General features: G+C 43.8%; 1 protein-coding gene across 4 annotated transcripts in view; it reads left to right on the top strand.

Annotated features, from left to right (window-relative positions):
• TEX2 (testis expressed 2) overlaps positions 1-15,205 on the top strand; it is a 118,869-nt gene that overhangs the window by 90,614 nt on the left and 13,050 nt on the right. For all 4 annotated transcript variants that reach the window (XM_053567669.1, XM_053567666.1, XM_053567667.1 and 1 more), the window contains exons 7-8: positions 2,222-2,321; positions 13,645-13,777. In XM_053567669.1, coding sequence (XP_053423644.1) covers positions 2,222-2,321; positions 13,645-13,777 — 233 coding nt within the window. The remainder of the gene's footprint in view (positions 1-2,221; positions 2,322-13,644; positions 13,778-15,205) is intronic.

Here is a 15,205-nt window from a genome sequence, read left to right as displayed (position 1 = left end):
GACCTGGCATGCTTCAGAAACACCAGGCATTAGAATGACAATAATAAACAAAAAGGACTATGGCAGGTATGTGTAAGATTTTGGTTACATTCTTGGCCAAGTAGCATTTCATAGGTTGGTAGAAAGGCTAACATCACCAATAACAGTGACGCTTTCATAAAAGATTTTCCAAATACAGCAACTCCCACTTCAGAAGTACACATTTGAATGTGGTCTTTTCTCATGTTTTGTTGTTCATCACAGACATTGTAATCTCTTTAGTATAATCCCTCTACCCCCAGAAAAATATCAGAAATGAAGTTCTCTGGTGAATCCTAAAAGTTTGTTTCTCTTTAGAGAAACAGCTGAAGAGATCCAGGCACATTAGGTATTGAATCCGTGCTGGACTAAATGCTACCATGTTTTATGAGAAATGTTCAGTCTTTTTTTTTTTTTAAACTTATTATTTTATCATAAATTTTATAAAATTATCCTAATGGCCAATTTAAGAAATACTCATGAAAATAAGAAAATTCTGGGAGAAAGGAAAGGAGAGGGACTTGCCAGAGTTAAAAATATATTATAAAATTACAGTAATAAAAGCGGGTTGATGGTGGCGCCTGTGGCTCAGTGAGCAGGGCGCCGGCCCCATATACCGAGGGTGCAGGTTCAAACCCAGCCCCGGCCAAACTGCAACAAAAAAATAGCCGGGCGTTGTGGCGGGCGCCTGTAGTCCCAGCTACTCGGGAAGGCTGAGGCAGGAGAATCGCCTAAGCCCAGGAGTTGGAGGTTGCTGTGAGCTGTGTGACGCCACAGCACTCTACCGAGGGCAATAAAGCGAAACTCTGTCTCTACAAAAAAAAGAAAAAGAAAAAAAGCGGGTTGATACTGTGGGAAAAGTGCTATATACTGACTCCGGTGTACTGGGTATTAAATCCCACAGGCCAGTTGATAGGGCCTGTGCTTTTTTGGAACCTGGTAGTTAGGATGGCAGTACAGATCACTAGGGAAAGTATTGGTTGCTTACTAAGTAGGCTGAGTTGCTGACTAACCACTTGGGCAAACAAAATTAATCAGGATTCCTAATTTATATCTTACACTAAAATGATGAATGGTGCAAAGATTTTTTAAAATACATACACATCCACAAATCCAGGTGAAGGAAAGATAGATGGACTAATTATATAATCTTGAGATGAAGTAGAAATTTCTAAGCATGACACCAGTACTCTTATGTTATTTCCTATAGAGTAAATTCCTACTGATAGGTTTGGGAGTATTATTCAGGGTTCCAGCAGGAAGCAAATTTTGCCCTTAAATGAGTAACCTGAGGGGAGAATTTGCTGAAGGGAAGATTTATAAAGGTATGGGTCAGATGGAGACAAACCCAAAGGTGGAATGCAGCACCCCAGGGTTGGCAGGAGTGGGAAGCTGTTACCCTCTGTGAAGGGGCATAGGCAGAGAGAAGTCATCAGAACGCTGGCAGGGTAGCTGTGGCCTTCAATAGATGAATTGGACAAATGCCCGACAACGCTCTTCTCCATGTGCCTTCCCATCCTCTCCTCTGATGTATCCCAGTGGCCGTGCCCAGCCAGAAGCTGGAGGGCAAGAGAAACACCGATCAGCCACTCAGGGTAGAGGGTGGAGTGTGGATCCTGGGAGGCCAAACAAAAATGTCTATACGGGGTCAAAAGGATGTGATTTTTTAAAGAACTTTAGTACATGTGCTAAGTTTGCCTATGAAAAATGCTGTAAGTATTTCTTACTCCCTACTAGCAGTCTAAGAGGGGTCCATTTTCTCAGGCTTAAGCCAACCCTGGCTTCTGTTAACCTAACTGACATGGCTGGCTCCTTCTCCAGAATGCCACTCAGAGAAACCCTCCCTAACCTCCATAACCAAATAGCCACCCAACCCAGCCCCATACTCCCTCTGACCTATACCTGCTTGATGTTCTTTGTAGCACTAACCACGCTCTGAATAAGTATGTGTCTACTTATTTGCCAGTTTCTGCCTGTCCAGTATAAACTCCATGAGAGCAAGGCCCTAGCCTGACCTGCTGAAGCTCGGTCTAGGGCATGATGCCTAGTACTTGGTCTGTGCATAATACCTTTTGGTTAAATAAATGATCTGGACCCAAAACCTTGACCACCATCCCCTTGGAAGGCATGATGACTTCTAACTCATCAGCATTTCTAGCAGATTACTCACATGTCTCACTCACTGTTTGCTTCTTCCCTCCAGCTCCCCTACTTTATGAATGAGCTCACTCTGACGGAACTTGACATGGGGGTGGCTGTGCCAAAAATCCTTCAGGCCTTCAAGCCTTACGTTGATCACCAAGGTAACTCCTGATTGACTCTAGAGAGGGATTGACCCTTTATATGAGTATTGAAAGTATTTCCTTTGCTCCAGATTTAATGCCAAGGCTTTATGTTTAGAGGGAGTTGGGGACTCCCCAAGCATCTTAGTTCATGTTGAATGTCTTTTGTTCTGAACAATCCTGGCCTTAAACTGAGTTGGAATAAATCCTGGTGGCCCCTCCTAAGCCTTCTAGTCTCCCGGTGTTTCAGGGCCTCTTCCAGCCCAAAGATGCCCACAGGCCAGTTGATAGGGCCTGTGCTTTTGTGGGGGTGGCAGCCCTGCCAGGGCACAAGGCAGTGGGCTGGATATCAGCTCCACTCACTTCTCACAGGCCTCATGTGTGCAGTTGCACCGGCCCTGACCCCTGCCACCTCCCACCAACATCTAGATTGCAAATGTTTGACCTTCATGTTTCACTCCTCCTAGTAGTTGGTTGGAAAATATACTGTATATTCAAAGACAATATTTTCAGAGTAGGGCTCCCTGGTGGAGGAACATTCTCAGATTTGATTTTTTTGGAATCGGGGTCTCACTCTGTCACCCGGGATAGAGTGCAGTGGCATCATTGTAACTCATTGAAACTTCACACTTCTGGGCTGAAGCAGAAGCAGCTGGGACTGTAGGTACATGCTACCACGCCTGGCTAAGTTTTCTATTTTTTGAAGAAGTCTTGCTGTGTTGCCCAGGCTGGTCTTGAACTCTGAGGCTCAAATATCTTTCTTCCTTGGCCTCCCCAAGTGCTAGGATTACAGGTGTGAGCCAACATACCTGACCTCAAATATGATTCTTTTTAATATGCTACTGACACCATATTTATGCCTACTCTTGGGGGAGCGGGAAGGAGTTGATTAGAATGTAGAGAGAGTTTAAATGAAATTATGATGGTGATGTAAATACTTTTGTGTCACATAAATCAATCATAAATATGGTTTAAAAGGACCTTGACAGGGAAGATTTAGTATGCAGGAGTTTAATTTAAAAAGGAAGAGTGAACCAGGTAGGCAAGAAGAGCCCATTAGCACGAGGGAAGGTCTTACCCCTTCACTGTAGCCTCCATTCCAACGTGAGCCTTTTCCCACTTAAATCAAATTTACATCATCCCTGGCTCAGCGGTTAGGGCACTGGCCACATACCCAGATCTGCCAAACAACAATGACAACTACAACAAAAAATAGCTGGGTGTTGTGGCAGGCGCCTGTAGTCACAGCTACTTGGGAGGCTGAGGCAAGAGAATCGCTCAAGCCCAAGAGTTGGAGGTTGCTATGCGCTGTGATGCCACAGCACTCTACTAAGGGTGACATAGTGAGAGTCTATCTCAAAAAAAAAAAAAATTTTTTTTTAAATCATTCCAAAAATGTCTTAGGAATAAGGTAGGAGCAAAAATAATTACACCCTTTTTTTTTTGAGACAGAGTCTCACTATATCACCTTTGGTAGAGTGCTGTGGCGTCATAGCTCACAGCAACCTCCAACTCTGGGCTTAAGTGATTCTTTTGCCTTAGCCTTCCAAGTAGCTAGGACTATAGGCGCCCACCACAACGCAAGGCTATTATTTTGTTGCAGTTGTTTAGCTGTCTGGGTTCTAACCTACCACCTTTGGTGTATGTGGCTAGCACCATAACCACTGTGCCACAGGCGCCAAGCCTATTACACCTTTTCAAGAGAGTGATAGTTGTTTTAAAGTAAATGTTTTATAAACTTTGTAAATTAGGCCAGGCACGGTGGCTCACGCCTATAGTCCTAGCACTCTGGGAGGCCAAGGTGAGTGGATCAAAAAAGTTCAAGACCAGCCTGAGCCAGAGCGAGACCTCATCTCTAAAAATAGCCAAGTGTTGTGGTGGGCACCTGTAGTCGCAGCTACTTGGGAGGCTGAGTCATGAGAGTCACTTAAGCCCAAGAGTTTGAGGTTGCCATGAGCTGTGATGCGGTGGCATTCTACCGAGGGCAACATAGTGAGACTCTGTCTCAAAACAAACAAAAATTTGGAAATTAGAGAAGCTACTTTTCAGTTTGAATCAGATGGCTCTTGAATCATAGTTAGTGAAATCATTTTTCTGCTGTTTTCAACACTTAATGTAAATATGATGGGATTTTTCTAGCGCTACAGTTAGCAGCTCTAGCAGATCTCTTTTAATATTTCAGTTGACAATGAGCCCATACCTCCAGCTTTTAGCATAACCTCAAGTTCAGAGAAAGACAGACCAGTTGTTATTTGTGAATCCAGATGGCTACATAATAATTACATATTGAGATCACCCATAACCCCTCTACCATGTCTATACCTTGATGAATCTCAGTGTTCTTGGTTTTGGTAATTTCTGGTTCACTGAAAGTAAAACTAGAAAAGATTTCAATTCTTTGCAAATGGTTTCACTAGGGGATTTTTAAACCCATGCCAAATTTTAAAAGATGCACCATCCATGTGTTGACGGCGTAGGGAGGCTCTTCGCCCCGTCCGTGTGCCGGGGCTGCCCTTCCTCTGACTCAGCCGGCCTCTCCGTTGTCTTTTGCTATTCTCCTCTTTAGAAATTGATTTGTAACAAGCTGGTAAATGATCAGCTAACATAAACCTCCTGAGAATCAGGCTTACAGAAGATAAATAATACATGTACATGCTCTGTTTTCTAATGCGTTAGCAGTCTCTTATCTCAGGACTGTCCTTTGCTGAATTTGTAGAAATTTCTATGGAGAGGGAAACAGAGCCACAGCAGGGCTTTGCAGCATCTGAGAACTGTACTGTGGCTGTGAACTGTACAGCCTCTCTAGCAGCTTTGGTCAGGCTTTGAGTAAAATTCACCAAACATGTAAGTCTCGTGCTTCCTCACTGCTCCTTCAGAGCATGAGCTGCGGTGGCTATTTCGCCATATAGATCAAAGCCTTGCTGGTTTCTAATCCGTCTGGGGTTTGTTAGAAAATGTCACTAAAGAAAGGAATAATAAAGACCCAAAGATGACCAGGTATGATAGTTCACATCTGTAATCCCAGCACTTGAGGCCAGGAGTTCAAGACCAGCCTGAGCACCATAGTGACTCCCTGAAAAATTAGCTGGATGTGGTGGTATGTTCCTATAGTCCCAGCCACTCAGGCTGAGGTAAGAGGATCACTTGAGCCCAGGAGTTGGAGGTTGCAGTTAGCTGTGATGACACTACTGCTCTCTAGTCCAGGCAACAAAGTGAGACCCTGTCTCAAAAAATACATACATGAGTATATTTCCTAATTTGTGCTCGTTTGGGTTTGTTTGTTGAGGCCACAGCTGGTTGGGTTGTTCCATCCTCAGGTTTTTCTTCTTGTGGCAGCATGGTTCTGAGCTCCAGCTCTGTAGAGGAACTGGCCAGGTACACAGCCTCTGGCAAGTTCCTTAACCCCTTCACTTCCTCATCTCTCAAATGGGGATTCTAATGACAACTACTTCCCAGGATTCAATGAGTCAATACATAGAAGGCAGTTAGAATAGCGTCTGGTGCAAGCAGGCACTTTCTGAATGCTCGCTGTCATTATTGTAACTATGATCATTGCCACCTCGGATACTGCTGTTAGTTTAGAATGTGGGTGGTTGTGGTTCCCTGTTACCATCCTACCAGGATAAACAGAAAGAAAAGTGCTATTCTCAGCTTTTGTGGTCTTGCTGCTAAGTAAAGTCTGTCGTTCCTCTGAATGAAACCACATGTGTTGGCCATATCAGCCTGTCAGAGTTCCAGGATGCACACTGGTATCTAGTGAGTAAGGGTAAATGACCATCTTACCCAGGGCATCCTCGCTTCCCACCAATGGCAGGTGGCGGGAAGATGGATAAGCTCTTTCCCTTGGAAAATGGCTGTGCCCCTCCACCCTCAGCTCTGACCCCTCCCCATTCCACACACACCCTGAAACTAGCTCCTCTTACCTGTGGGCTAGTACGGAGCTCTTTTCTTCCCTTTAGGCCACACAGCAAGGCCCCAAAGTCTGTCTCTATTACTCCTCCCTTCCAGACTGGCTTACTCCTCCCCTAGGCCCCTCCTTCAGCTACTGTCACCAGGGCCTAGGGGTCTACCAGCCAGGGTCTTTCTAATCATTTTTATTAACTCTGTTAGGTCAGTGTTTGCTCATTCATCTATTCAGCAAATATTCATTGTGGTGAAAGGAGGAATATTCAGAAAAGGTAACATTACCCATCATCTACCATTCCAAGATAGCCAGGATTATCTTTTTGGTCCATTCTCTTCTAATCTTTTCTCTCTCTCTCTTTTTTTTTTTTTTTTTTTTCCTGAGACAGAGTCTCACTATGTTGCCCTCGGTAGAGTGCTATGATGTCACAGCTCACAGCAACCTCAAACTTCTGGGCTTAAGTGATTCTCTTGCCTCAGCCTTCCAAGTAGCTGGGACTATAGGAGCCTGCCACAAAGCCCAGCTATTTTTTGTTGTTGTTGTTGTTGTTGTAGTTGTCAGCATTGTTGTTTAGCTGGCCCAGGCAGGGTTTGAACCCGCCAGCCCTGGGGCATGTGGTCGGTGCCCTAAGCACTGAGCTATAGGTGCCAAGCCATAATCTTTTTTCTTATGGCTAAAAATTAATTTAGAATGTATAGATGGCTCTTTTGTAAAATGCTTGGATAATTGGGCAAACTTGGAAGAGCAATCAGAGATCACCTCGCTAGACCCAGCCTTATTTGTAGGAACTTACAAATTTGTAGGTCACTGGCAGCCTCGCCTTTCCATTTTCTTTCCATGGCTTCTAGGCCCCAGGCTGGAGGGCAAGTCACCTTTGTCTGGGCTTGCTGCTACATGGTCTAGGAGAGGCCATGGGAGATTACTAACTGCACCACACTTTAGTTTCCTCATCCTTCCAGTGCTGAAGGCAATAGTGACTCCCTCATTTGTTATGAAGATGAAATTCACTCAGTCTCAGAGCGCATGGGCAGGTAGTAAGCCCTCAGTGTTAGATACTGCTGCTGGCACTACTCAGTACAAACTTTCTGAAAGGGCTGGCTAGGGGCCTGTCCTGTCAGCCAGGTTTTGTTACTACATGGCTGGCTAGGGGCCTGTCCTGTCAGCCAGGTTTTGTTACTACATGCTTGGGACCAGGGGCTGCAGAGCAGTGCCACGGATGTCAGCAGGGGCAGAATGAACCCAGGTGTGGACTGTGACCCTCTCAGGTTTAGATTAATTCATTTAGTCTTTAGGACGTTTGTTGCATGTATTTAAGCCTGTAAATAGTCACTGAGGGTCCCCCATGAACAGAGGGCCCTAATGATTTGGCCATGTTTCCAGATACCCAAACAACAGCCCACATTTGAAGGTCTCAGATTCTGTGGAACTATTACTACATCCCATAGGAGTAGGAACTTTGTCCATCTCCAGAGATCCCCTTGTCATGATTACAGGTGCCCAGTGTCTACACTGTTATTCCAGACCTTACCCTATAGTGCCTGGTGCTGTCATCCAATGCTGGGGCTGAAGTAACTTTGCCAGCTGAGTATTTCAGTGAGCAATGTGGTACCAATCTGTTGCCAGGAACAAAACAGTCACTGCTGTGTTCTGACAGCCAAAGAACTCCAACATCTGTTCTTGATAATATATTATCAAATGTTCCATTTTAAGAAGTTTTGTTCCTTGGATGGCAAATGTTGGCTTTCAAAATGAAAATCAGCTCTTAATATTTACAGGTAGAGGGAAGTGGAGGAGAAGATAATGTGAGGACCAAGCTCAGGTGAGCAAGGCTTCCAGTGCCCTTAACTCTTCGAGCAGCAGTGCCCTGGGAAGCCTGATCTGATGAGACTGATGTCTTTAATAGTAATAAAAACAGGGCCAGGTGGTGGCTCACACCTGTGATCCCAGCACTCTGGGAGGTAGATGCATGAGGACCACTGAGGGCAAGAGTTTGAGACCAGCCTGGGCAACATAGAGAAACCCTGTCTCTACAAAAATTTAGCTGGGTATGGTGGTATGCACCTGTGGTCCCAGCTATTCAGGAGGCAGAGGCAGGAGGATCATTTGAGCATAGGAGTTAGAGGTTGGAGTGACCGATGATCACACTACTACACTCCAGGAACAGAGTAAGACCCTGACTCAAAAAAAAAAAAAAACAAAAAACAAACAGGCTGTTACTGATGCAATAGAGGTTTGTTGACTAGAAAACCAGGGAGAAGACTTCTCTACCAGCAACTCACCCAACAAAGAAATAACCAGCCAAAATGATACCTGGAGGTTTAACTGAAGCCAAATGTGCCACTCCAGGAGATTGCTAACCAGATTAAACCACAGCTTGAAGAAAAAACAAATAAGAATTACGAAGAATTTGAAGCTGAAGAGTATAAAACTCAAGTAGTTGCTGGAATAAATTACTACATTAAGATATGAGTAGGCGAAAATCATTATATTCACATGAAAGTATTCCAGAGTCTTCCTTATCAAAATCAGGAGTTGACACTTTCTGGTTACCAGACTGACAAACGCAAGGAAGATGAGCTGACCGGCTTTTAGCAGCATGTTCCCAAGGTGATCTGGTTCCTTCCACCGGCTACCGAGAAATGATCCTTGTTAATAAAATATGCTCATCAATAAAGAAGAATTCCTTTTCAAATACCCTATTTCTTGAATTATTTCTCATTGTTGTATTAAATAAAAATGAAATGATCTTTTCTATCTCAAAAAAAAAAAAAAAACAAAAGAAAACCAGGGAGAAGGCAGAAGACCCTCTGTCTGGTTAGTCCTACCCTTTGTCTCTGCACCAAGGCATGTTTATGACATCTTGTGTCATCATGGGGTGAGCTGCACCTGGTGGCCTAGGATAAGAATTTTTATTCTTGAAACATATGCTTGAGAGGGCTGGGGTTCATCTTGGTGTCTTTAGTTCTGATATCGAGCATCAAGAACTCGGTAGGCAATTTTGGTGGAAGGAAGTCCTCTGAGTAGTGGTGGACTGAAGAGCGCTGAAGAGTGGAAGAATGGCCATCTGAGGTCCTTGCCGGTTCCTGCACGAGCTCTGACTGGGGCTTGTCATACCTGTGGTCAGTCACGTCCCACGGGTTGCCACGTGAAGTGCCGGTTGTGTAGGGCTCTGATCCTCTGTGTGTTGGTTATCAGGCTCCCCCATCACCACTGCATAACCTCAGAACACGAGGACCCCTTCATGTTTCTTCCTCCAGCCCACTTTCCAGAAAACCTCTCGGGACACACTGCCTTACTCCTTTTTAAAGGCATCAAAAATCCTCCTGCTGCTCAACTTCTGGTTTTTGTCCTTGAGCATCACCCATGCCGGATGGCGGTAGAAAGCAGCATCTTAAATGAAGAGCCTCATGGCTAAGTCTTAATATGTGTCAAGCACACAAAAGAAAAAACCCTGCGACTACTAGATTAAATAGCATTAGGTCAGAGTTCAGATGCTGATCGTAGCACAGTATATGTCCCCATCTTCACATTGTGGCTACATATATCCCCAAAGGGAAGTCATTTTTATTTGTAATGGTTAATTGCATCTTTCGATCTTGCAAGGCAGGGACCTCCCAACTCACCCATTGCATAACCCGTTGGTCCAGGTTACAGGAGTTTCGTGTTCTCCTACCAAAGTTTTCAGGGCATTTTCTGCCTGCTGAATCATTGCCACACAAGCAAGACTTTCTTCGCACCTAATGCTAAAATAGTCTCCTTGCCCTCATCTGAATGCAAGTACATGATATTAGAGTAATTTGTTGAAATATTTGCCATTTCTGTTTTTAAAAATTTGCAAACCATTCTTGTTTCCTTCATATTTTCATTGAGTGCTAGGTCTGAGCAAGGCCTGTGGGTGGGCCTGGTGGGGGTGCATTCAGTGGTGTAAAGAACAGGCCCTTCCCCAGGCAGAGGCGTGGTCAGATGTCCAGGCTCTTATCCTAAGATAGCAGGCTCTGCAGTTGTCCAGTGCAGCCCTTCCCTGGCTACAGCACCAAGGGAGGCCGGAGCAAAAAATATAAGAGTGTGCTGGTGACAGCAGAAAAAGGGAAGCCACCTGGCCCGGCTATGACAGGTGCTGGGTTATATGCAGCCCTCCCATGAAGAGGCAGTGAGGTCTCCTTTGTGGAGATGAGGATGCTGATGAACAGAGGTTGAGAAATTCCAGTCCACCTGACTGAGCTCCCTGTTATTCCCTCAGCCTTCCCCTCTTAGATCCTGCCAGGGACACTAGACCATACATCATTGGGGAGAAAGTCTCAGTGACTGGGATGACAGCTGGAAGTTTACTAAACCTATGTCCATATCCCCTCATTTAAAACAGACAAGCAAAACCTTCCATTTTGTGAGAAATAAAATTCTGGTGTCTTCAATACATCAGTTTTCATAGGCAATGCATACTTTTATTCTTTATGTATTTTTTTGAAACAGTCATATTTTGTCGCCCTCGGTAGAGTGCTATGGCGTCACAGCTCACAGCAACCTCAAACTCTTGGGCTTAAGTGATTCTCTTCCCTCAGCCTCCCAAGTAGCTGGGACTGTAGATGCTTGCCATAATGCCCGGCTATTTTTTCATTGCAGTTGTCATTGTTTAGCAGGTCCAAGCTGGGTTTGAACCCACCAGCCTTGATGTATGTGGCTGCCACCCTAACCGCTGAGCTACGGGCACCGAGCCCACCCGACTTTTTTTTTTGAAAGCTACACAGCTGATTATTATTATTATTTTTTAGAGACAGAGTCTCACTTTATTGCCCTTGGTAGAGTGCTGTGGCCTTACAGCTCACAGCAACCTCCTGGACTTAGGCGATTCTCTTGCCTCAGCCTCCCGAGTAGCTGGGACTATAGGTGCCCACCACAATACCCAGCTATCGACTTTTTTTTTTTTTTTAAGAGATGGGGGGTCTCACTCTTCCTCATGCTGGTCTCAAAATCATGGGCTCAAGCAATCCACCTGCCTTGGCCTCCCAAGTGCTGGGATTACAGGCGTGAGGCACTGCACCTGGCCACAATATATACTTGTAATATTTAATGGAAATCTGGGACTTTCAAAAGAAATGGTTATATTTATACATATAGTAACCAGGTAGTTTGAATCTGTTAATTCTCAAATTAAGTAAAGCTGGAGACATTATATAGCAATAAATATCTTCTTTACTGATATTCTTTTTATATTGAATTTAAAAATCTATAAATAGCCCGACATGGTGGCTCAGGCCTATAATCCTAGCGCTCTGGGAGGCTGAGGCAGGTGGATCACCTGAACTCAGGATTTGAGACCAGCCTGAGCAAGAGCGAAACCCTGTCTCTATTAAAAATAGAAAAAACCAGCTGGGCGTTGTGGCGGGTGCCTGTAGTCCCAGCTTCTAGGGAGGCTGAGGCAAGAGGATCACTTGAGCCCAAGAGATGAGGTTGCTGTGCACTGTGATGCCACAGCACTCTACTGAGGGTGACTAAGACTCTTGTCTCAAAAAATAATTTAAAAAAATCTATAAATACCTAGTCCTTTGCTCTAATCCCCTTTTTATTAGAAGTGATTAATTCAATGTCTTTATTAAAGCAGATACACCCTTTATTTCTTGTAATAGCACCTTTAAAGTCAAGCTAATTAATGATTTTTAGCTACTTAATGTAAGCAAGAAATAAAGCAGCTTTGTGAGTTTTGCTGCAAAGAAGATAATCACAATTGACCAAACCAGGTCATTCCTGGGAAAGAATTACTTCAATTATGGTAAAAAGAATTTGTTGAGGGTGGCGCCTGTGGCTCAGTGAGTAGGGCGCCAGCCCCATATACCGAGGGTGGTGGGTTCAAACCCAGCCCCGGCCAAACTGTAACAAAAAAAAAAAAAAACAATAGCCGGGTGTTGTGGCAGGCGCCTGTAGTCCCAGCTGCTCGGGAGGCCGAGGCAGGAGAATCGTGGAAGCCCAAGAGCTGGAGGTTGCTGTGAGTCCTGTGATGTCACGGCACTCTACTGAAGGCGGTAAAGTGAGACTCTGTCTCTACAAAAAAAAAAAATTTTTTTAAAAAGAATTCGTTGAAAACAAAATAGAAATCATTCTGCCCTTAGTGAGGAATTACAGCATTAGTGCTTCCTGAGGTTAAGCAGGAAGTGTGAGGTGGGAGCCGTGTGCGGGATGGCTTATTTACTGTGATTGCTTAAAATTGCTGCTGTGTGTGAACATGGTTTTAGATCAACATCCTCCTTCCTTTTGGATGTTGTCATTTGTCATATGAAAATCTACAAGAGTTTAACACTTAAACAGCCACCTGAAGAATCACATTTTGGTAGAAAGTCCATGAAGTATTATGGGGCTCTGAGTCTGAAAAATCACAGCATAGCCTGTCTTACCTGCCAAATCATAGAATCCCTGAATAGATAGAAAAGGGTCATGAGATGAATACAGTTTGCATTATAGACTACTGGTCAGTGGCCAGCCAGTGAAACCCCACAAAGCCACATGCCTCTTAGATAGGATCTTATTAGCATTAGTGTCTTTCCTAAGGAAGGAGTTTTTAACTAAGGTACAAAGTGATTGCCTGACTTTATCTAGGTAATCCTGGGAACTGAAAGTTAATTTTTTTTTTCAGCAATTTCCAGAAAGGAAAGTTTTTATAGGCTAGGCACAGTGGCTCGTGCTGTAATCCTAGCACTCTAGGAGGCTGAGATGGGTGAATTGCTTAAGCTTAGGAGTTTGAGACTAGCCTGAACAAGAGCAAGACTCCATCTCTAACTAAAAATAGAAAAATAGCTAGACTTTGTGGCGGGCACCTGTAGTCTAAGCTACTTGAAAGGCTGAGGCAAGAGGATCACTTGAGCCCAGGAGTTTGAGGTTGCTGTGAGTTGTAACACCACAGCACTCTAGCCTGGGGCAACAGAGTGAGCTACTGTCTCAAAGTTTTTGTCACTTCCTATCATGCCAAAATAAATCTGAATCTTTTCTGTGTGCCCTCTTCCCCTCACTGGATAATTTAAAGAAAGACAGTGGTTCGCGCGCGCGCGTGTGTGTGTGTGTGTGTGTGTGTTTAAAAAACAATCTAGCTTGTGGTGAAATCTCCCTGGGCATCAGCATACCTTGTCCTGGCTTTGCTGTGGGTCAAGCAGAAGCAGCCAGAGGACCGGACCCTTCCAGTGCTGACATATGCACTGAATTCCTCATGTTTGTTTCAGTGGGTACTGAAATGCTGGCCATCGGCCAAATGCTCGGACCATTCTTTTCGTGAGTGCACTGATAGGATAGCACTCTCACAGTCTTGTTCCTGCCTGTATCAGCAATACAGCTGTATGTAGACTTTCCATGTGGTGCCCACTAGACACTAATTTACAATATAAGTTTTTGTACTGTCGTTAAGTCATGTGTCTTTTGGGGGGAAAAACCCATTCTGTTTTTTCCCCATTTCTCCAGGACTCTGGATTGATTTGGAAATGTCCTACAATGGGTCCTTTCTGATGACTCTCGAGACCAAAATGAATTTGACCAAACTAGGTAAAGAGCCTCTTGTTGAAGCCCTGAAGGTTGGAGAAATTGGCAAAGAAGGGTAAGGGGCTATATATGAATTTACTAATCACACCTTCCCTGTAGCCTTTGAGAAGCAGGTTTGATGTATAGTAGCCCCTGGATGTTGAGTGAGCAGCTATGTAAGTGCTTCTGGGCCTCAGAATGTTTTGGGGCATGGTTTCCTAGTCTCATCCCCAGCAGACTGTGAGTCCCACCCCTACTCAGCTGTGACAGCTCCTTTTGAACTCACTGTTGATGGTGGTGCACACAGTATCAATTACCAGAAAGCATCACCAACTCAGACAGGAAGAATAGAAGCCTTAAGAAAGCTTCTTGATCAGCTTTCAACCACATACAGCAATGTGCAGAGCAGGCTAAGGTTCTCAGGGGACCTGTCTGCTTTAATCACAGAGTTAGAATTATTTACAATTAGATTGATTTTGTAGCCAAGCCGGTGCTCCTAAAGTGTCCAAGCCGGTGCTCCTAAAGTGTTTTGAGAAGAATTTTCCCTAAATAGTACAATATTGATTTGCTTAGTAAATTTTCTTTGTAGATAGTATATCTGCTACCCAGAGTTTGTCTGATTTAGTAAATGTCCCAAAATTGTGAGATAATGAAGCTTGATTTTTTTTTTCTTGCCCCCTTGAACTCCTAGAAGTGGAGGTGCTAGAACTTTTACAGCCCTACCCTCCTTAAAAATGACTGCTCTGACTACAAATTCAAATTATATTACACATTGAAAATTAAGCATGTGGGAGGGGGAAGAAGGGGATGGGTAATTCATACCTAATAGGTACGGTGCACTTTTTTTTATCTTTGACTTAAAAGATAAAAGTTTTGTTTTATATACATAAAAGCAAACTATGTAAATAAAATGTGGGTACCCCCTATAATATTCTGAAATGTTTAAAAATTATATTAATTGTTTTTTTACCAAATGTAAAAAGCCAACTAGAATCTGCTTCTTGCAGCTTTAGCCCCTTGGCATGGAATCAATAGTATAATGACCAGTAAATGCTGCAAGGAGCCAGCTCCTCAGGCCTCACTGTGAGACACAGGCTCTCAGGGATTTGCTTAGGAACAGTACTGAGCTAATGCCTTTATTCATGCGTGTGGTAATAGATAAAGGAGTTGGGTTATACATTGGAGCATATTCTTAGATTATTCTGATTTATCCCAGTTATTTAATGAAATATTCCTGTTTTAATAATTGGAGAATTTCACCTGCTGTTTGGAATCTAACCTGTATCTGTGCTATTTTCCTTTCATTTTTCTATTTGTTAAAATGTGTTTGGATTCGGCAATCTGTGGATTTGTATTTTCTGGTGAGTGGTATTTATCAACCCTCCATGTAGCATTTCATGCCCTGTAAAGTCTAAGTCTTGTTTGATCCTATGTGAAGCCATCAGGAAACCTGTCTTTTTGTCATGTTCCTAAATGTAAAGGCGCAGACATGGGCCTGAGAAAA

Source organism: Nycticebus coucang, chromosome 18, assembly GCF_027406575.1.
Source record: "Nycticebus coucang isolate mNycCou1 chromosome 18, mNycCou1.pri, whole genome shotgun sequence".
Classification (NCBI taxonomy): Eukaryota; Metazoa; Chordata; class Mammalia; order Primates; family Lorisidae; genus Nycticebus; species Nycticebus coucang.
The sequence above is the reverse complement of the archived record's forward strand: the minus strand, read 5'-3'. Positions and strand labels throughout refer to the sequence as shown.